The 22,082-nt window shown below is 43.7% G+C and overlaps 1 protein-coding gene across 4 annotated transcripts in view; it reads right to left on the bottom strand.

Annotated features, from left to right (window-relative positions):
* Window positions 1-22,082, bottom strand: part of ATP10A (ATPase phospholipid transporting 10A (putative)) — a 150,006-nt gene that overhangs the window by 56,636 nt on the left and 71,288 nt on the right. For all 4 annotated transcript variants that reach the window (XM_053384120.1, XM_053384121.1, XM_053384117.1 and 1 more), the window contains one exon: window positions 16,587-16,791. In XM_053384120.1, the coding sequence (XP_053240095.1) occupies window positions 16,587-16,791 (205 nt within the window). The remainder of the gene's footprint in view (window positions 1-16,586; window positions 16,792-22,082) is intronic.

Raw genomic sequence — 22,082 nt, 5'->3', positions numbered from 1 at the left:
CCACCATTATTTCTGGTGTCTGAAAAATGTCCAGGCAGGCTGAAAACGTTTAAGATTATTGCTGGCAGGTTTCAAGTTCAAGCAAAAAGACAAAGTGCAATCTGGGAGAATATAAATCAATACGTTGTCAATTATGGGAATGTTAATACAAGCTTTCTGAAAATATAATCAGGGTTTCTTAATTGCTTCATGCTAGCTCAGATAAATTAATCCTGTACAGTAAATTAGGCACATACAGTAGGATGCTTCTTACCTAATTAACATTTAAAATTCTCCTTGATTCCCTAACTAATTAGGCTCAAGCTGGCATTGGCACCGTCTGCATATCCCGAACACTTACCCGCTATTATAAGGTTTTATCATTGGACTTTCACGGCAGAGCAAATACCTCTTTTGTTTAAACATGGAGATTTAAATACTCCATTCTTTCGGCAGCAATCATGCTAATTAAGAGCCTTTCTGCACGATCAGGTTTCTTTCTGCGCGCTGGTGGGGCGGGCGGGCGGAAGGTTTGCCCACAGAAAATGTTCAGTTGTTTTCAACTTTGTTCCACACAGTTCTGATGGTAACTCTGAAGGTTGCACTTCTATTGAGAGAAAATTCCAAGAGGGCCAAAGCATAACATTTGGTATGTGGGGAAACATGCTATTTCCCATAGATAAGGCATTATTTGGTCTTGCAAATGATGGTCTTGCAAAACAGCCGTCTTCTGACTAAGATTCCTTTGTATATTTGTTCATTCATGGTTCAATTCTGTTGTCTTCTGGTATTAATCTGTACATATTTTTTTTTGCAAGTTTCTCATAGTTTTACATGTGATGAAGCACGATGTATATCACATGTTTTATCTGCATAATTCTATGTATAAATAACAACACTGGTATTGTACAGGGTACAAAACATATATTATTATGGTTGTATTCCATTATCATCAATTTATTAATCACCTTTTAAGCAACCACCTCAAGGTTATTTACACATAGTTTTATGCCCTTCCAAGACTGAATGTGTATGTGTTTCTACATGCACAAACAGCCAAGAACTACACTGCTACATTTGGAGAACTGTGAAGGCCACTGAACTACAAAAATCAAGATCATAAACTTAAAGTACAGATCTGGTCAATTTGGTATCCCTTGTAATTGCTGTGAGGGTGCAGTTACGCAATTATCATGGATGTCTATTTGATAGTATTTCTCGCATCAATACTGATGGTGGGGATACAGTTTCTTCCTGAATTTCCGCATCATTTTCTGTATCTTTCAAGTTTTGGTTGGTTCATGTGCCTGTTTGAGTCCAAAGTTTTCTGAATGACTTGAAAAAGAGCAAGCTGTTGTCTTTTGAACTGCGCCTGGATGTAATTTGCACGATGTCTTTGCACTTTTTGGCTAAAAGCCTGAGCTCCTCAGAATCATAGAATTGGAAGGGAACTTCAAGGGTCATCTAGTCCAACCCCCACAGGAATCCTAACTAAAGTATTCATGACAGATGGTCATCTAGCTTCTGGTTAATAACCTCCTATGAAGGAGAGTCCACTACATCCCAACCGAGTCTGTTCCACTTTCGAACATTTCTTATGGCCAGAAAGTTCTTCCTGGCTTTAAGTTGGAATCTCCTTTCTTGTAACTTGAATTGACTGGTTTGTGTCCTACCCTTTGGAGCAGCCGGAAACAAGCTTACTTGGAGGAAGGGTGGAAATAAAAGTGATAGGTATGTGTATAGATATGCATCTGTATGTGTGTGTGTGCATGGCTATATAGATGTACAATTAGGTAAAGGTAAAGGGACCCCTGACCATTAGGTCCAGTCGTGACCGACTCTGGGGTTGCGGCGCTCATCTCGCTTTACTGGCCGAGGGAGGCGGTGTACAGCTTCCGGGTCATGTGGCCAGCATGACTAAGCCGCTTCTGGCGAACCAGAGCAGCACACGGAAACGCCGTTTACCTTCCCGCCGGAGCGGTACCTATTTATCTACCTGCACTTTGACATGCTTTCGAACTGCTAGGTTGGCAGGAGCAGGGACTGAGCAACGGGAGCTCACCCCGTCGCGGGGATTCGAACTGCCGACCTGATTGGCAGGTCCTAGGCTCTGTGGTTTAACCCACAGCACCACCCGCATCCCTTATGTATAATTAGGTGCTTATAATTCTCCCCCAAATTATTTGGAAACATTCCTATTAGCAACGGCACCCCCTTTTTTGCATGCAGTTAACGCAAGTACATTGACACGGCAAGGCTCCTTGCTGCAGTATGATGACAAACAAAGCAGAGCATCACTCTGATCAGTGCGAAGTTGCATTTGTGCTTGCAAAGCAGCAAGCACTGGCCAATGTACTTGCTCACTCATTGATGAATAAGAACCCCCCTTATCAAAACAGTGTCAGCATTCTGTATCCGAATGGTAGGCAAAGAGAGCTTTCATTTCTCAAAGAAAGGTGGAAATCCAATTTCAGTCGTTTGGGAGGGAGCTCCCTTCTCCCTTTCCTGGACTCCCCCTGTAATTGGATTCTCTCACCCTCAGATGGCCTCGTGGATGCATTTTAACGTAATTTATAACAGATCGCAACCACGTAATCAACAGAACTGAAGGCCTTTCGTTCCCAGATGAGCTGATGTATGACAATTACGCGGCAAAGAGAGAGAGAACATTTTACAATGCCGATAAGTGAGCCCAATGTAATTGCTTTCCTTGGGCCTTGACAGTTTCCTTTTGCAAGGAAGACTTCGTCTCTAGATAGCACACTGATATAAATATATATGTATATAAGAGAGTTGCCCTTTGTTGGCATGTGTTCCTGGGAGAAAGGATGCGCAGCACCTCCGAAGCTCACAACTGGCTTCGAACATAATATATCTATCCGGTGCCGGGATCAGTCTCTTGTTTGCTGAGTTCAGCAACCGCAATGAGCCTTCTGTTTGATTAGACTGGCCTTCGGAAGGAGGACTCTCTGCTCTCTCAGGGGTTTCCTCTTAAACATTTGTCAAAAGTATTAAGACATTACTTGCCCCCCCCCTTTTACAAAAAGTGCTGAACGAAAAGCTGAGATGAGATAAAGTAGTTGCTGCTAACTCAGGCACTTCCTCGCCCTCCACGGTAATAGAGATTATAAAAACCTTCGCCCTTCCCTACAACTAAGATGAAGCAGGTATAAAGCTAACTTTTTCTCTTTTCACTAAGCAAATAGGATTATGTATAAATGTTAACTCAGTGGGACTGGAAATTCCTTTAAAGAGAGAGAGAGAGAGAGAGAGAGAGAGAGAGAGACAATAATCCTCTGCCACACCTGTGAAAATAAATTCTCAAATGCTCCGTTCCAGATGTCCTGTGCATTCAGCATTCATTCTGATCGCTTGGGTGCACCAATGTCATCTTCCCAGTACATTTTCCCAACACTTTCTTTATCGCCAAAAAAATAAAAAATAATAAAAATTCTGATCTTAAGTGGGAGTGGTTTTGGTGCACAAGACCTTCAGGTCAAGTTTGAACGTGAAACCTAAATTTGGTGGTGTGTGATTGAATCCCACCTTACAGGCAGAGGGGGGCACGCCCAATTTTACAAGGAGGGGGTTGGGCCCCCTCAATATTGTGCAGCCTGTGGTTGGGCTCCACTGGGCCTACCTGCAGCTACGACAGACCCCACCAGGCCTTCCTAAGGCTGCGACAGGCCCTGGCGGGCCTACCTGTGGCCACAGTGGGCCCTGTCAGGACTCCTTCCACCGCATGACATCACACACGTGTCACATGCATGATATCACACACACACACACACACACACACACACACACTGGGCCTCCCTAAAGTTGGGTGGAACCCGGCCCGTTTGCCACCGTAAAATGGGGACAGTCTAAAAGTGCCCACAGCAGTTTGCAGAGCTGTGCTGCCAACCAGCAAGACAGACATTTTTTCTCTCTAAGTAACAATGCATTGAATTTAGATTTCCTGGAGATACTTTGGAATATCAATGGAAAGATTCCTATGGTGATAGTTACGCAGTGTGGCCAAATAGTGAAAGCTGCTATGATCTAGGTCAGGCATCCCCAAACTAGGCTCTCCGGATGTTTCGGGACTACAATTCCCATCATCCCTGACCACTGGTCCTGCTAGCTAGGGATGATGGGAGTTGTAGTCCAAAAACAGCTAGAGGGCTGAGTTTGGGGGTGCCTGATCTAGGTGGCAATGTGGGTTTAGTAGGAAGAATGTCAGACTTGAACTATGATGGGGAACCGAGTTCGGATTCCTCCAAGCCATAAATTATTTTTCTCTTGGTTTGGGCAAGTCACATCCATTGCCATCTATAAAATGGGACTATTTAACAAATTACTTCACAAGTTTATCCCAGGGATGAGTGAGAGCTGCTGTAAAGTGTCAGACACATTCCAAATCTCTATAGGAAACACAGCTAGTCTGGGGAGAAGGAGGGAGGTTCAGATGTTTCTGACAAAATTTATGCTGGTCCTAGAACAGATTTGTTGTGGGTATCGCATATTTACCTACCCTGTTCCATCTAACTGCCTTGGTACAAAATGAATGAACATTTCACATTCTTTGCTAATTTGCTTTTGAGCTTTTGGCCTCTCTGTGTAACCATGAAATGATGTTCTTGAATCTACTAGCTCATTAGTTTTCATACAGTCATAACAAGGGATGGAGCATAAATTTGATTCCATACGTATTTAAATCTCTCAAATGTGCACATTCCAAAACATGAAAACCGAAACATAGCTATCTTTCAAAATCTGCACATATCCAAATGTTGCAATTCTCCAATTAATGATTACAAAAATGCTTATAAATGCAATATAAAAAATGGAATAAAAATGAAATGCCAGTGAAAATAATCTACAAACATGCATTATATTACGGGAAACTGCTTGTAAAAATTGTACATTTATTCATTTTATGTGTATGCTGCTTTTCCACATACAGACAAATGCTCAAAGCAGCTTACAACAAAGAAAAGAAGGCATTTCAAAACCAAACAGTGCGAAAAGAATTTCCTAATAACACGGCAAAACAAAACAGCGAATATAATAACATACAAAAAGCAACATTTCAGATCTATAAATATAACAAGATTATGTAAACAACATCCAACAAAGTAACAAGGAAACTTTTCCTAGAAAAAACCCTCCCATGTTGCACACATTCCATTAGTTGCAACTGCATATGAAAATGTGTTTGTTAGGAAAAAATCTCACTGTAATGCTTACAAATTTTCGTGCGGATTTCTTTTTAAAATCCAAATACTGCTGCAAAATGTGGGGAGCTGAATTTAAAACGGGGGAAATTGAGATACTACGAGAACTGAAATCGACAGATCTTTCCATCCCTAGGATTTGCAAAATTGCCACACACACAGAATTGCATGAAGTTCACCAATCAGATCTTCAGCATTAGCATAAAAGTGGGACGGAGTGGACAGATTTTACATATGACTACCACTAACTTCAAATCCTCATTTACCCCCTTGTCAGTGTAAGCACCTTGTGCCTTCATTCTTAACAGGCAAGATGAAATAGACCAAGACTCTGTCTCTGCATAATCATATACATGGAACCCCCTTCTGGGGGCTCCTAACCGCTACAAGTCTCCACCCAACATACTACAACTTCTTGTTGGTTAAATTGTTTATTTACGCTACCACGGCAGCCAGAATTCTGTATACACATAAATGGGGAAAAAAGAAGTTCCAACAAAAGAGGAATGGACTTTGAAATTATTGGACTACGTGCAATTGACGGCGAAAACAAGAGACCAAAAAGGAAGAAATGTTTGTGGAAGAGTGGAGACCCTTTTCGGATTATTTGAGAAAAGATTACAGTTGAATTAAATCACAAGCAGGACTTGAAATATAAGCAAAGGAATAAGAACGGTAAAGGAATGTAATGTAGGATATATCATGGGTAGGCAAACTAAGGCCCGGGGGCCGGATGCGGCCCAATCATCTTCTCAATCTGCCTGTGGACGGTCCAGGAATCAGTGTGTTTTTACATGAGAAGAATGTGTCCTTTTATTTAAAATGCATCTCTGGGTTATTTGTGGGACATAGGAATTCGTTCATTCCTCCCCCCCAAAAAAAAATAGTCTGCCCCCCCCCAAGGTCTGAAGGACAGTGGACCGGCCCCCTGCTGAAAAAGTTTGCTGACCCCTGTATAATGTCATAGGAAAAAAATACTGCATTTATGGCAGTAGGTGAACGATTTGAACAGAAACACTATGGAAGTAAGGATGGGAAGTCAAAATGTTAAGGGAATATTGTACTGAAATGGAAAGGAATTTGTGAAATTGTTTGAAAATCAATAAAAAAACATAGGGGGGGGGAAGGAAAGAAAACCACTTGGCTTTGCCTTGCTTGCCAGTCACACTCCACCCCAATTAGTACTACAGTACAGTACTACCTTGGTTTTCGAACAGCTTAGTTCTCAAATGTTTTGGCTTCCGAACGCTGGAAACTCGGAAGTGAGTGTTCCGGTTTGCGGACTCTTTTTGGAAGCTGAACGTCCAACAGGGCTTCTGTGGCTTCCGTTTGACTGCAGGACCTTCCTGCAGCCAATCGAAAGCCGCGCTTTGGTTTCCGAACGTTTTGGAAGTCGAACGGACTTCTGGAACGGATTCCGTTCGACTCCCAAGGTACAACTGTATTTACAGCAGGCTACCGAATCCTTAGGGCAGCAAGTCATACAGAAAGTTGTGCATAAGCCCTGCATCCTCTCTACTGCAGCAAGTACCCTATAGATGTTGCGTTGCAACTCCCATTTGCCCTCTGCTCTTGGCCATGCAAGCTGGGAGGGCCACGGCTGTGCTAAACATTATCCAGCTCCTCTTGCATTCAAGTCGCAGCAAAGGTTTCCAGCTCTCTCTGCCTAAGCCCGCGAAAGATGGACCCATGTGTTTTCAGTATTACAGGGCAGCTGGCCTGGCCGCCACACCCTCAGTAATTGCTTATGGAATGTTTTATGCGAGCTGGAAATATTTTGTCAGCCACGCCAGAAAGAGCGGCAGGGCTGATCTATTCCCTGCTTGCTCCAGTCAGGTTTCATAAGAATGATTTATAGTGTTTTGAAAACTTTAACCTATACCGGTGGAAAATATTTACATCCCTAGTTCTCTGCAGTATATAAAAATAAAGATATCACAATATTTTCTTAAATACACATACACACACCCAACTGATTGTGGCAATGCTGTGCAGCTGAAACCCCACTGACTTCACTGGGATTTAAAGAGCTGACAATGTTCAAGAACGCGTGGCCTCTCTCTGAAGGCTGTTGGAGGGCCTGACGGTGACCCACAGCAGAGTTTTTCGAGCTAGTGGCAAGCTCTAAGTGTATATTTGGACAAATTTGATTTAGGAGAGGCTTCTGTGGGGAAAATATGTTTGAATTTGTGCCAGTTCTGTCTCTCCACAGCCGGCTAATGGGAGCAAAATGTGTACATTGTTCTAGCTCATTCAGACCACTGCTCCCTTGGTTCTATAAACTCATTCTCAGAGCCCCCTACCCTACCCTACCCTACCCTACCCTACCCTATAAAAAGCATTATTTGGAACAGTTATTTGCATGACCCGCAATGTAAGATACAGTGGTACCTCAGGTTAAGTACTTAATTCGTTCCAGAGGTCCGTACTTAACCTGAAACTGTTCTTAACCCGAAGCACCACTTTAGCTAATGGGGCCTCCTGCTGCTGCCGTGCCACCGGAGCACGATTTCTGTTCTCATCCTGAAGCAAAGTTCTTAACCTGAAGCACTATTTCTGGGTTAGCGGAGTCTGTAACCTGAAGTGTATGTAACCTGAAGTATATGTAACCTGGGGTACCACTGTAATAGCAGGACAGAATTCAGAACAGTAGCAATTAAGTGCTAATTTACTTAAGCTAAAACGGTTTGTTAATTCATTCAACCTGATCCAGTGATACAAAATTGAGGGGGGCTGCATGCCACCAGACCCCTCTGCCTGCGGAGTCCCTAGGTGCCACCCGCCACTGCCAGGTGCGCAATCATGCTCATGTTTTGACTCCACACAAGCCGCTTCACCTTTGCTTCAACACGGACATCAAAACTGCGGACATCTAGCCGCCTAACAGCTCTAGCTTCAGAATAAGGTTGCATAGAAGCCTAGGCCTAGGCAGTTGCTTGTGCTTGGGTTCTTCCTTGCAGACAACCACTATGACCCACGGGCCCTTTAGATGGGGCCAGGAGCACAGCCCTGCTCCCTAGTATATCCCTTCATTGTGAGTAATATGTGAAGGGTCTCGAACAAAGCAACATTCTGATCTCACCGAAGCCCCTCCACTCAGGCAAAGGTCACATTGAACACTATTGTATTTTGGTTCCGCTCATATAACTGCTTCAGTCTACCTTGTCCAAATGAGTGTCTTTGAACTTGTTCTACTCTATAAATATCCCGTCTGCATTCTTCAAATTTCTGCTATTCATTAGAATTCGTTCTCATGTTCCCTGAACATTCAACTGCTCATTTCACTTATTTCCACAGCCTAACGTCAGTGCTTAAGACTTTCCCTTCGCAGGGAGAACACCCCGTGGGCTGTAACTGTCTGAGTCAGACCTGAGTCGGTCTCTGAAGATGAACTAGTCAGTGCAGTTCCTGAAAAGGAATAATTTCCACACATATAATATTGAGCAGATTATAATAAAACCAATTGTTTAATTAAGGAACGCTCGTCTCTTGAAGATCATGGCTCTAGCAGCCTAGTAATGAGCTTCTTCTAAGAACATACTCCTTTTATTAAATTTCTAAATTCAAAGCGGTTTGGTGAAATGGCTAGGGTAGGCACAGGGAACCTGTGGCCTTCCAGATGTTGTTGGAATCTCAACACATCTGGAGGGCCACAGGTCTTTCGCAACTGGGTTAGAGTGATGAACTAGGAAGCCTGAGTTTTGATCGCCATCCACTAGGTCAGTCTTTCCCAAACTTAGGTCTCCAGCTGTGTTGAAACTACAATTTCCATCACTCTCCTGACCATTGGTCCTGCTAGCTAGGGACGATGGGAGTTGTAGTCCAAAAACAGCTGGAAACCCAAGTTTAGGAAACGCTGCACCATAGGCGCCAACTCCTAGGGGCCGAGGGGTCTTGGGGACCCCCCAATAAAATATTTGAGGGGGCCGTCCCCCACCAAGTTGGTGGGCATCACCATTCAAATGGTGTGAATGAACTGCGTCATGTGATCAATTATGCAAGGTGGGGCTAATCTGCCCCCCCCATTATTTTATTTAAGTTGGCACCCCTGTACTGCACTTAGCAGTCACTATCTCTTAGACTAACCTACCACACAGGGTTGTTGTGAGATTAAAATGAGGGCGGAGAGAAACACCTACATTATCTCAAGCTTCTTGAAGGAAAAATGGGGTACAAATGGGGTAATTAAATAAGTAAAATACAGAAACAAGCTTTAGTAAGTTTAGTTATTCATCTCTGTCCTCTTTACCTCCCTCATTTCTCTCATATTCATATATATATATATATATATATATATATATATATATATATGCGCCTGTGTTTATTTGAATGAAAACTGGCTGCAGGTGCAGTGGTGCAGTTCAGTGCTTCCACAGAACAAGGTTCTTAAATAGCATCTCTCTTGCCTGTCTCTCTTCAGACACAGACCCTTCAGACCCTTTGGATCCAAGCACAAGAATTCCCAATGCTTTCTCTCTCAGTTTTGGAACCCTCTAGTAACAGTCTGCAAATGGCTATACTTGCAGGCTACTTCACAGTTTGAGGTCCCCTGTCCCCCCATCTCGACATATGCTACATTGTTAGGAAAGCTGATTTCCCCACAACGGTGCTTTCAAACAAATGCTCCCTCCCATATTAATACTTTGCTGGAAGCTGCCCAGAGTGGCTAGGGAAACCCAGCCAGATGGGACGGGAATTAATAATAATAATAATAATAATAATAATAATAATAGCCTAAAGTTGGGTGTAGGTGATGCAGGTTCAGTATATGCCAACTGTATTTGCAAACGGGCCCTAAATCCTGGGGCTACAGTGGTACCTCGGGTTAAGTACTTAATTCGTTCCGGAGGACCGTTCTTAACCTGAAACTGTTCTTAACCTGGAGCACCACTTTAGCTAATGGGGCCTCCTGCTGCTGCCGCGCCGCCGCAGCACGATTTCTGTTCTCATCCTGAAGCAAAGTTCTTAACCTGAAGCACTATTTCTGGGTTAGCGGAGTCTGTCACCTGAAGCGTCTGTAAGCTGAAGCGTATGTAACCCGAGGTACCACTGTATTTTATTAGGTTTTTTTTTCTTGTGGGTGTCTCCTCATATTCTTCCTTTTTTAAAAAAAAGTTTTAAAACAGAGCTGATTTTGTTCATGCTAAATTAAACCATTTCTAAATATTTCCTCACATAACTAACTTGAAATAAAGGCTACTTGTTAACTATGGCTCTTTTTGTTATGTTTTTTTCGAACTTTGGCTCCTCCCCCCCCCCCCATCCCCACCAAAAATATTCTTGGCGAGGTAAGGAAAGAGAGCTGTAAACTCAGCTCCCCAGCAACAGCACTTCAAAAATTGACTGGACTCCAGAACATCAGATCCTTAAACTGCAATTATGCACAGAATATCTCTCCCCCCCCCCCCCAATTTCTTTGAGTGGTCTCTTATTTGCAAACCTACCAGGCAGGCGAAGTTGTACACAATATTTATATATTCAAATGGAATTTTCTGAGAGGTTGGAGAACTGGCAGTACAGTTTATGAAATTAAAACTGTGCCTGGCATCAGTGACTACTTTCATTGGTTGAGTATCAACAAGGGACATGTAATTACAGGCAGCAAACTTTGCTAGCAAAAAGATTAGATCTGTTTCTGACGGGGAAACTATATTTATTAGCATCCCAGCAGCGCACTGTAACAATCGCATCCGCAGGATTCCACAAATGAATCGATAAAATCAAGGCAGGCCAGAAACAAGCATGGATTCGCATTACTGAAGGAAAACTGTTTTTCCTCACGCCACGGTAGTTTTCCTCTCTGTGAGGAACTATTATGGCTTCTCTGTACTCACCAGCCCTTGCAGAAAAATGTGGAATTTTTCATTAAAACACAACATTTGCTTCACAACAAACAAAACCATCTGACCTGAGCTCTTGGGGACTGGTTTTTAAACTGGGTTGATTATTGGCCCATCATCTTGATTTGGTTTTTGTGAATGATGATTATGATTGGCTGTATGCTGGGTTTCACAGTGTGACCAGACTGTGGCTTACCATTCAGCAGGGTACACGACAAAAGCATTCTCACACAAGCAGGGTTATGATCGGTGCTTTTTTCCTAGAAAAACAGGTGCCGATGCTCACCATGAAGTTGTTACAATCAGTGCCACATTTTTCAACAACAGAAAGAGTTGCCGGTACTGTGTACCCTTGATTACGCTCTGAAAAAAAGCACTGGTTATGATGTTTTTAATTTGATGGGTCGGATCCAGACATCATCTTCTGTTGACAGGCCCCTTCCATTTGCAGAAGGCTTAGGATCCAGGGGTGGGATCCCACTGTGGAAGGGGGAATGTGACTTTTGCCAATTTCCCCCTCCTGCTGCAGACCACAATTCTAAAAGGTAAAGGACGCCTGGACGGTTAAGTCCAGTCAAACTTGACTATGGGGTGTGGCGCTCATCTCGCTTCAGGCCAAGGGATCTGGCGATTGTCCACAGACAGTTTAGTCATGACTAAACCGCTTCTGGCGCAATGGGACACCGTGATGGAAACCAGCGCGCACAGAAACACCATTTATCTTCCCGCCGCAGCGATACCTATTTATCTACTGGCGTGCTTTCGAACTGCTAGGTTGGCAGGAGCTGGGGCAGAGCAATGGCAGCTCACTCCATCATGGGGATTCGAACCACAAACCTTCTGATCGGCAAGCCCAAGAGGCTCAATGGTTTAGACCACAGCGTCACCCACAGTTCTACCTCCAACACCTCATAATACTCAACAATGTGGGGAGATGCTCCTACTGGTGGGACTAAAGTCTGGATCCAACCCATAAAGCACATTTTGAATGTTCAAAACACTGAACTTGAATAATCTCAGTAATCCTAACAGCCTTTTAACTCAAGTCAGTATTACAATTTTTTATATTACAAACAGGAGACACGACGAGAAAGGGCTGCTTGCCTAAGTTTGTGCCTCCAAAGAGATTTGAACCAAAGACTTAGCTTTTAGGTTTCCCTCCCTATTGTATCTTCATTTTAATTTTTCTATTTCTGCATGCATTTATATTGGTTATACTTACTACTTTTATTGTACTTTGTGTTTATATCTATATATACCCAAACCCAAGGATTTCTTGGATCATGGATTCCACCTTGTAGCACAACCCTAATGGTATTTACTCGTAAGCAGTTTCCACTGATTCCATTTCCAAGTAAGTATACTTAGGAGTGTAGCTTTCAGTTCCTACGCTATGCCTGATCCTGGAGATAAGCATGCAAACTTGTAAAGACAAAGAAGAAAGCAACATACTCTGCTAAAAATTAAATAATCCCTACACAAGCACCTAATGAATCCTCGATGCTTCACAGCAGCTTTTGCCAGTCTGGTGCCTTCCAGATGTTTTGGACTACAATTCCCATCAGCCCCAGCCAGCACGGCCAATAGTCAGGAGTGATGGGAGTTGTAGTCCAGCAGCACCTGTGGTCCAGTATAATGGCAAAGGCTGCAATACAGGTGACTGTCTTTACAACTGCACCCTTTCCTTCTGTAATAAATAACAGGCGCTGCACGGTGTTTAGCTATGTTTTACTCAAAGAAGGTCTGTTAATATTTTTATTATGTGTTTTAACACCCTTCACCATAAGATCTCCAGGTGGTTCACAGAATAAAACACAGTATAGAAACAAGTAAGTAATTAAAACAAAACAGCAAAACAATGACAACACACCCGCATCCCACAGACACATTTAAAAGGCTGCAGAATATTAATCAGCCAAAGGCCTAACCCAGGCATGTTCATTAATGTCAGTGGGTCTTTTAAGTAAAACTTTGTTGAATACCGCTCATTCTACCCAATACTCAGCTTTTCTATACATGTTATGACACTAGCAATTTGCAAGAAGGCTTCACACTCTCTGCTGGATCTCTCTCTCTCTCTTTTTAAATGCGTTTATTCATTGCGTTTAGACTATGTAAGCTTGCGGAACAATAAATATCTATTTAGAAGATAGACCATAATCTCAGGTTGCCAGTAAAGGCGTTGCTGATTAGGTGATGTACTTCTTCAGATTTTGGGCTTAGTAAATCCTTAAGCTCCACACACTTGTGTGTGTATGCGTATGTGTGAAATTGGTTTGGTGTATGAAAAATCCTCAGCCAGAGGGAGGCCAATTCTGAAAAAGACAAAACTAGCAATAAGGGTGACGTTGGCACTTGGTAGAAGTTGAGGCAGCCCAACTACTTACTGCCAGTATGGACCCTAGGAGCATATTATATGAAACAGAGCTGGGCAATGCCTCGTCCAAAACCAGTTTCAAGTCCACATCACAAGAACGGTTTCAGAATATATGACCTGGAAACATGTAATGAACAGTGTTCACAACTCCAGGGGTCAGTGAGATCGCTGTCTGCTACCTTCCAAGTGGCAGGAAGGTGAGAAGAGAGAGATGCTTCTTCTGGCTGGCTGCGTTCTTACGAATTAATCCGATTGCATCTATGTAATTCTAGATACAACTGAAAGTTTTAATATTTATAACTGCTTGGCCAAATGCGTAAATATATATTGCATTCCCTGCTCAGACCTGTAAGCTCCAGTGACTCTCGGAAGTGCTTATTAACCTGATTGAAGGGTCATCTCTCTCTTGAAAACATTAGAGACAAGGGCTAACAGTTTAATAGTTTTCTAAGCACTTGAGCTGTTGCCCTTCAAGTGTAATGAATGCAGCAGCCCTGTGACAAACTCTTTGATATCTTAAATGGGGGGTTCTTCTAAAAACCACGCTGCCCCTTGACTTGTGATAGGCCATGTGACCAAACATGACTGCTATAGGACGCAGCATAAGAGATTCTTTTGTTTCCTCGTGAAACAACATTCCTGGGTCTGTGATGTTCGCCAAAGCAAGTTGCGGCCACGTAAGCAGCGTAATGGCCCTTTCCTGATATTCAGCTGCTGATCTAATGTGCTCCCGTGGAAACCTTCTGACCTCTTGTTAAGAAAAAGAGGAGACTGAGAGGAGATATGATAGCCATCTTCAAGGGGCTGTCACGTGGAAGAGGGAATAAGCTTGTTTTCTCCTGCTCTGAAGCACTGTTAAAAACTGAGATACAGAAGCTAGGAGCTAAATGACACCTTTATCCTAGGTTATGGGAGCAACAACAGAATGTCTAGGCACTTTTTTTTTTAATAACAAGAATTCAAAGCTGAAAATGAATGAACTGCACCTAAAACATTATGCATTTTTCACATGGTCTAGTCCTTCTCTTGCCCACCCTCCTAATAGTCTTAAGAGGGTCTCTTCTCCAGTCTTCAGAGAGTAGCTGGAAGTGGGGAGGCAGAAAAATCTCCTCCTTCCACTCTGCAGTTTTAATCTGAAATCTTAGGCGCTGTACTGCGCCCAGAGCTCAGAGACTGCTCACGCTGATGAAATTCCCTGTCGCAAAATGCGCCTAGAACAATGGGAGTTTCAAACGCTGCTCTGGAGGGTAGGACTCGGACTAATGGCTTCAAGATACAAGAAAGGAAATTCCGACTAAACATACAGAAAAATGTTCTGACAGTAAAAGCTGATCAACAGTGGAACAGGCTGCCACGAGAGGTGGTGGACAACTCCTTCCTTGGAGGTTTTCAAGCAGAGGTTGGATGGCCATCTGTCATGGGTGCTTTAGCTGAGATTCCTGCATTGCAAGGGGTTGGGCTAGATGACCCTTGGGTCCCTTCCAACTCTACAATTCTTTGAATCTGCAATTCTGTTTTCTTTGAGCTGTGTTCCTGATCCGCAAAAAAGAGAGCTGAACACGGCCACAGATATGCAGTGTCTGCATGCCTCCACGTAGCTCGATGGTGGGATTTCATAATCCAGCTTCCAGGAGACCTCAGAGCCCCACAATCCGTACAAAGTGAATATTTTATCAACCAAAACAAACAGAAACCCTAGAAGCTTTGTCACAAGAAATGGGCATAAATCCATGAAAGCAAGGTGGAGTCGTTTTTAATGCTTGGACGAGACTCTCAGGCGTTGTTTATAGGGACTGTCAAGATTTCTCAAAGCCTTAAGCCCAGGTTAATGCCATGGGTGTGTGTGTTTTGTGCATGCTGCCTTGGCAGCACATGAAGACAACCTATGCATGCTAGCTTAGAAGTCCCATGCCACTCAATGAGACTTACTTCTGAATAGACATGAATAGTATTGCCCTGCAGAGCCAGTGTGGTGTAGTGGTTAAGAGAGGTGGACTAGTAATCTGGTGAACCGGGTTCGCGTCCCCGCTCCTCCACATGCAGCTGCTGGGTGACCTTGGGCCAGTCACACTTCTTTGAAGTCTCTCAGCCCCACTCACCTCACAGAGTGTTTGTTGTGGGGGAGGAAGGGAAAAGGAGATTGTTAGCTGCTTTGAGACTCCTTAGGGTAGTGATAAAGTGGGATATCAAATCCAAACTCTTCTTCTTCTTCTGCATGTCAGGATGGTCTAAATCCAGGATGGGGAATCTCTGGCTCTTTAATGGGCTGAGTGCTGTTGCGCTCAGGTCTTGCTTTCCGGCTTCTTGTGAGCATCTGGCTAGCTACTATGGCAGGCATAGGCAAACTCCAGCCCTCCAGGTGTTTGGGAGTACAATTCCCATCATCCCTGACCACTGGTCCTGTTAGCTAGGGATGATGGGAATTGTAGTCCCAAACATCTGGAGGGCCGGAGTTTGCCTATGCCTGTACTGTGGGAACAGGGGGCTGGACCAGGTGGGTCATTGGCATGATCCAGCAAGCTCTTACGTTTGGGGCTGATGTGAGTTAGAACATCAAGCTTGCTGGAACAAGTAGTTCTTGCTCTGTAACACTGGCAAGAACGAGAGAAGGCAAGAACGAAAGAATCGCCTGCTAGATGGGGCCAATGGCCTATCCAGTCCAACTTCCTGTGAAAACAGGAAGGCAGGATTCAAGCACAAGAACACACTTTCCCCTCCTGTGATTTCCAGCAACTGACAAGCACCATTTATTTTAAGGCACTGAATGAAATTAAACATTCTTTTCATTAAAAAGCGTTTCTACACCACTTAATACAGTGGTACCTCAGGTTAAGTACTTAATTCGTTCCGGAGGTCCATTCTTAACCTGAAACTGTTCTTAACCTGAAGCACCACTTTAGCTAATGGGGCCTCTCACTGCCGCCGCGCCACCGGAGCATGATTTCTGTTCTCATCCTGAAGCAAAGTTCTTAACCCGAGGTACTATTTCTAGGTTAGCAGAGTCTGTAACCTGAAGCGTATGTAACCTGAAGCGTATGTAACCCGAGGTACCATTGTATGTCAAAAATCTCCAAGCAGCGCACAGTTTAAAAAGAACTGCAATATAACATTTTTTTAAAAAACACTACCTAAAACCAGTTAAAGAGCAATATAAAATATATGTAAACTTACCAGCTCTAAAAATCCTCTTACAACTTGTCTCTGCTTCAAGTTGGTCTCCCCATCCAGATTAGCGGTTTCAATGTGGCACAGACCGTCGGGGTCACTCGAAGAAAGCAGCAAGATATCAGCAGGGATGATTTCATTACAACGCAGCTGGATGAAATCTCCGACTTTCACTTCTTTCCAGTATCTGGTGGTGTATTTCCTTTCAATCCTGGCCAAGAAATGTTTACAAGAAATGCATTGAAATAGTATAGCCTAGCTGGCAAAAGCTCCTGAGAGACTACTACTTGTTACATGGGCAGACTTCCATCTGTGTTGCGTTGTGCTTGTGGCAGTGAAGCCTCTCACACCAATTGGTTCACAGACACACCAATGCCCAAGGAAGGAAGCACAGCGGAAATGTTCGAACTCCAACTTCTGTGAGGAGGGCCGCTTGTCACTTTGGGATTAAAACTGTTATGTCTGCTACCGAAGGTAATGGACCAAGTGATGCGTACTGAAAACTTTTGTTATATGTGGGGTTTTTTAATGAGAATTTATATTAATAAATTTTTTTTAAAAAAATATCACACAGGCACTATGGAAGTAAGAAATGGGGGAAAGGTAGCTAAAGAGCTAGAATGTTGGGACAGGTCTCAGAGAGAAAGAACCTAAAGCACAGAATGCCCACAGGCAGAGTAGCTGCATGAAAGGTGGAGCAAAGCAGGAAAAAGAGACTATGTAAGGAACACATTTGAAAAATGTAGACGTGGGAACCCAAGTGGCATACAGACACCATATCTAGACCTTGGGAGGCCTCCTGCGCATTTGGAGAGTTGCACAGAAGCAAGAACTCTGCCAGTTGAGGCATCCAGCAATTCGAAAGCATGTCAAAGTGCAAGTAGATAAATAGGTACCACTCTGGCGGGAAGGTAAATGGCGTTTCCGTGTGCTGCTCTGGTTCGCCAGAAGCAGCATAGTCATGCTGGCCACATGACCCGGAAGCTGTCTGTGGACAAATGCCGGCTCCCTCGGCCAATAAAGCGAGATGAGCACCGCAACCCCAGAGTCGGTCATGACTGGACCTAATATTCAGGGGGTCCCTTTACCTTTTTACATTGATACTTCAGCTTTGTGACACAGAATCCTAAACGGCCATGAGGGACAAAGGGTAGAGGAAAGGAGTTGGACACTGAAGTGCACACCCTGTTCCGAACTAACCTAGCCAGTTCTTTGGCTTCAGGTTTCTAATTCTACTTTACCTGACCACCACATTTTCTAACTTTATGGCTGCCGCTCAGGAAGCTCCTTGGATAAGACATTTTAAGGCTTTAACCTCTCTTTCAACATCAACAAATAACAACACGAACACCCCAGTGTTGGTCCAACCTGCAATCTGTCACTTGGGTAAGTCCAAGTCCATCCATTACCCAGTCGCACACACCCCATGCCCCTTGAGGGTGTGCTATACTTTGTTTGGACTGAATTCACCCCAAAAGCTCCAGAACTAAAATCCAGCTCCTTCTGCACTCTGAGACAGGTGTACCAAACATGGGCTGAAGGCAAATGAGGAAGCGTTGGCAGGAAGCACATGCCAGTAGGTTTGTACCAGCTGTCTCGTTTCTGAAACGTCTGTAAGCTCAATTGTACTGGGTCAGTTCAATTACAGAGAGCTCAGAAAAGCAAATTTCCAAAAAAATATACAGCATGGGGAATGCACAGCACAATGTGACCGTGCTGTTGCAAGCCCAAATATTACATGCCACCAGTGGAGCGGGTTTCAGGAATGAGAAACCAGTTCCCTGACTCTCCCATCTATAGTTTTATGAACTTAAAGAAAAAAGAAAAAGCTACCCATAATTTACTTGGCCACTACGCTGACTTACAACACAGCTGATACTCAGGAAGAGTCTTGGAAACCTACTGATAAAGTAGTTAAGTTGGAGGTGTGGAGTTGAGACTTTATGTCCCAGTACAAAATAATATCTAAGGCAAAGCACCACGACAGGCACAGCATGAAGAGGAAGAGGCATGTTTCTTGAACTGATTTATATGCATATATTTCAGCGAAAGCACACAGGAGAGAAAGATTAATAGAGGAGATGTGAGGAACCAAGGAACATATTTCAGCCTAGCGCTTTGGCATGTTTCTAAATAAGAAGCAGCTGCCAAACACACATTCCAGTTCTGAGCATATCCTGTGGTTCTGTAGAGGTGTAGAAAAAGCATGGAATGTAAGTACTAGGCACAGCATTCAGGGTCCTGAGAAGCTCAGCATTCATTTTCAAATAGCACGATTCGAGCCGGTATGGCTGCAGAGACAGACTTGAAAGAATCTAAACAATGCCTAGCTAATCCCAGCAACTGGAGGATTCCAGATGGTTGTGGGGTGGAGTTTCACTGCTCCACAGAGATACTTAGCAAAAGTCCCGGCTCCAACACCATTTGCATAATAACATCTACAAGTAACATAACTGAGCGTTTGCTGGCACAGAATTGATTCACGTGGGAGCAGAATTTTGAATTGTTTTCTTTTAAGCACAAAAAAGACACATATAGAAAGGAAGGGATTAATGCAAGGCACTAATGGGGAACCTGTGCACCTTCTAGGACGATACCTGGTTTTCAACACTGTGAGATACCACCAGCTAAACATTGCGATATACCAATATATCACAATGTCTAGATGGAACTACATTGAGGCATTGATTGGTTTCACGGTTTTCTCTGCATTGCAATTTTTGCCAGTGCCTACTCTTTTGCATAAGGAGTTGGCAGAATTAACAGGGACTATAAAAATCAAGAAAAGCATTGGTTGGCTTCACGGTTATTCCCACATTGTGATTTTTGCACTGCACATCCACACACCATGATTTGTGATATATTGCCAGGTCAAAAATTATGAAAGCAACATCATGATAGGGACTTCAAACCGGTTTCGGACAATACATGGCCCAGCCCTAGTGCCTTCCAGAGGTTGTTGGCTTCCAGTTCCCATCAGCCCTGGTCAGGGATGATGCAAGTCACAATTTTCTAGCCCTGTTGTAGAAGCTAGCCCTATTGTAGCTTCAAATATTTAACAAAGGAAGCTAAGAAAGGCTGAAAGACCTCACTTAACTTTTGGTCGTCCAAGACCTAAGAGAGAGAGAGAGAGAGAGAGAGAGAGAGAGAGAGAGAAGCCCAAAGCAAACAATAGCAGAGGACAGCGAGTCCCACGTTTTCTCCCCCATCTGTCCACCATTGTTGAGAACAGCCAACACTCAGTCAACGGAGGTGAATCTCTCTAGTATCAAATTACTGTTCCCCATCTGAGTTATGATAGAGCCTAGTCGTGAAGGCACAACTCCTGCCCTGCGGCATGGTCCAGGACAGATAAGGATCAGGGAAATTCAGAGCGACATGGCAATAAAAACAACAACATACATTTCCACCTAAATAAAAAGCAAAGTGATGTGGTAACATCCTTAGGAAATACCTAAGAGAGTAGGATTTTCCTAAGAAGATATAAAAAAGTTCCAGTATAAAATAGCTCCCGATTCCTCTTGTTATGAATCATTATTCCTTATAAGGACAAAATGTGAATAACTCTGTGGATGCGAAACGTAGTCGAGGTAGCCAAAAATATACTGTTATAATGTGCTGCAGCATAAATCACAAAGCCAGAGTCACTGTGGGCATTCTGCTAAAAATGCAGACACAGATCTAGTATGGGAAAATGATATTCTTAGATCTTTTATGTTCTCGCCACATCTGCTCTGCAATCCATTCACTGCCTCCGTGAAGCTTTTGCACATTCTGTGCTTTTTTTAAAAAATAAAAAGAGTGTTAAAAGCACCACCACATGCCACTTCCTTTCTCCCAACTTTGCCTACCCAGGGTACACCTGGGTTAAAACAAGGAGCACAATTTGCCCTTGGGAACTGTACATTTGCTTGTATAGGAGTTTGAGAGCTCCACTCATTGGCCAACCTGGCAACCTTGCTGTACCTTCTTCTTCTTCTTTGGCGATCACTTGTAGCTGAGTAAGATTGTCTTCCATAAACACGGTTTTAAAAGTGAGTCTGTAAGTGACTGTGGAGACCAATTCTGGATCCACACATCCTTCCACAGTGGGGACATAGGTTTCCGGGTGGGAGTTCATCACGCTGAATATTTGCCAAGCATGCCTTCCTCTTAGCACGTTTCTCCCTTTCATTCTGAGTTTGAGTGTCTTCAACGCCCATGACACCTTTGGTAAAGACTGTTCTCCAACTGGAGCGCTCGCAGGCTTGTGTTTCCCAGTTGTCGGTGTTTAAACTACATTTTTAAAGATTTGCCTTGAGAGAGTCTTTGAACCTCTTTTGTTGACCACCAGGCTCACCATAGGACTTCACTGACCATACCTTTCAGAGTTACAGCTCCGTGACATCCTTCGCTGAAGGATGGGGAAGAGGATGTGCAGGAAAATGCAGCCTTGAATGCCCATTTGTAGAAACTGAAAGGAAACTATAAAAGTGGAATGGGGCATCAGAAAGAAAGAGAAAGCAGGGGTAGTTAAGTAAAATGTTGATCTGGTGTAGCTTAGCCAGGCTGACTACAATGCAATGGGCAGAGAAGTTTTTCTCCCTTTCTTCTTCTGATACTAGAACTGAGGGTCACCCAACAAAGCTGAATAGCACAATATGCAGACAAGACAACAAGAAGTGCTTATTCCCATAATGGTGCAGGGGTAGGACACCTCTGGGCCCTCCAGGGGCTGTCAGACTACAATTCCCATCAGCCCACCCAGGATGTACAACCATCAGGGATGATGGGAGTTGGAGTCCAGCAACTTCTGGAGGGCTGCCGGTTCCCCATCGCTGACACGGCACACAGATAAACCTTGGAACCTGTTCCCACAGGGTTTGGCGATGTCCACCAACTTACGGCAGCTCTGAAAGCAGGTTAGAGAAGTTCATGGAGGAGAAGCCTGCCAACAGTTACATGTCATAATGGCTGCATCCTACCTCCAGGATCAGTGCCAGTGCGCCTCTGAACCAGTGTTAGAAACTTGGATATATGAGCTAGGCACCAAATGGCTCTTTAAACCAAGGTTACAGTCACCAAAGTCGCCTTTTGGGGGCAAGACGGCTCTAAAGTCTTGTTTTTCAAACGATGGACTGGCTGTGATTGATTCTCACTTTAACATCTGGCTAACCTGGAGCTGGGTTAAGAACTCTGACAACTTAAAAGAAAAAAGGCACTTGATCCAGGGACAGTCCCTACATAAATATTGGGAAATGCCTAATTCTTTTTCTTAATGGCGACTGCTCCTGGTTCTGGATTAGGCTGCACAGAAAAAGCATTTCGGTTCCCGAAATTAATTCTGATTGTGTGGATAAAATACAGAATTCTGCAGGATGGGGTATTAGTGTGTGAAAACAATCAAGGTCCAAGGATCCCCAGACATGCACCTCCAGATGGTGGAGATGTCAGGCACCATCCTGGCACCCATGCATCTTTACTTGGTTGCAAGTGATTGACAGCTACGTGCTGAATGCGTCT

The sequence above is a fragment of the Podarcis raffonei genome, chromosome 4, assembly GCF_027172205.1.
Source record: "Podarcis raffonei isolate rPodRaf1 chromosome 4, rPodRaf1.pri, whole genome shotgun sequence".
Classification (NCBI taxonomy): domain Eukaryota; kingdom Metazoa; phylum Chordata; class Lepidosauria; order Squamata; family Lacertidae; genus Podarcis; species Podarcis raffonei.
This window is presented reverse-complemented; position numbering and strand designations above follow the sequence as displayed.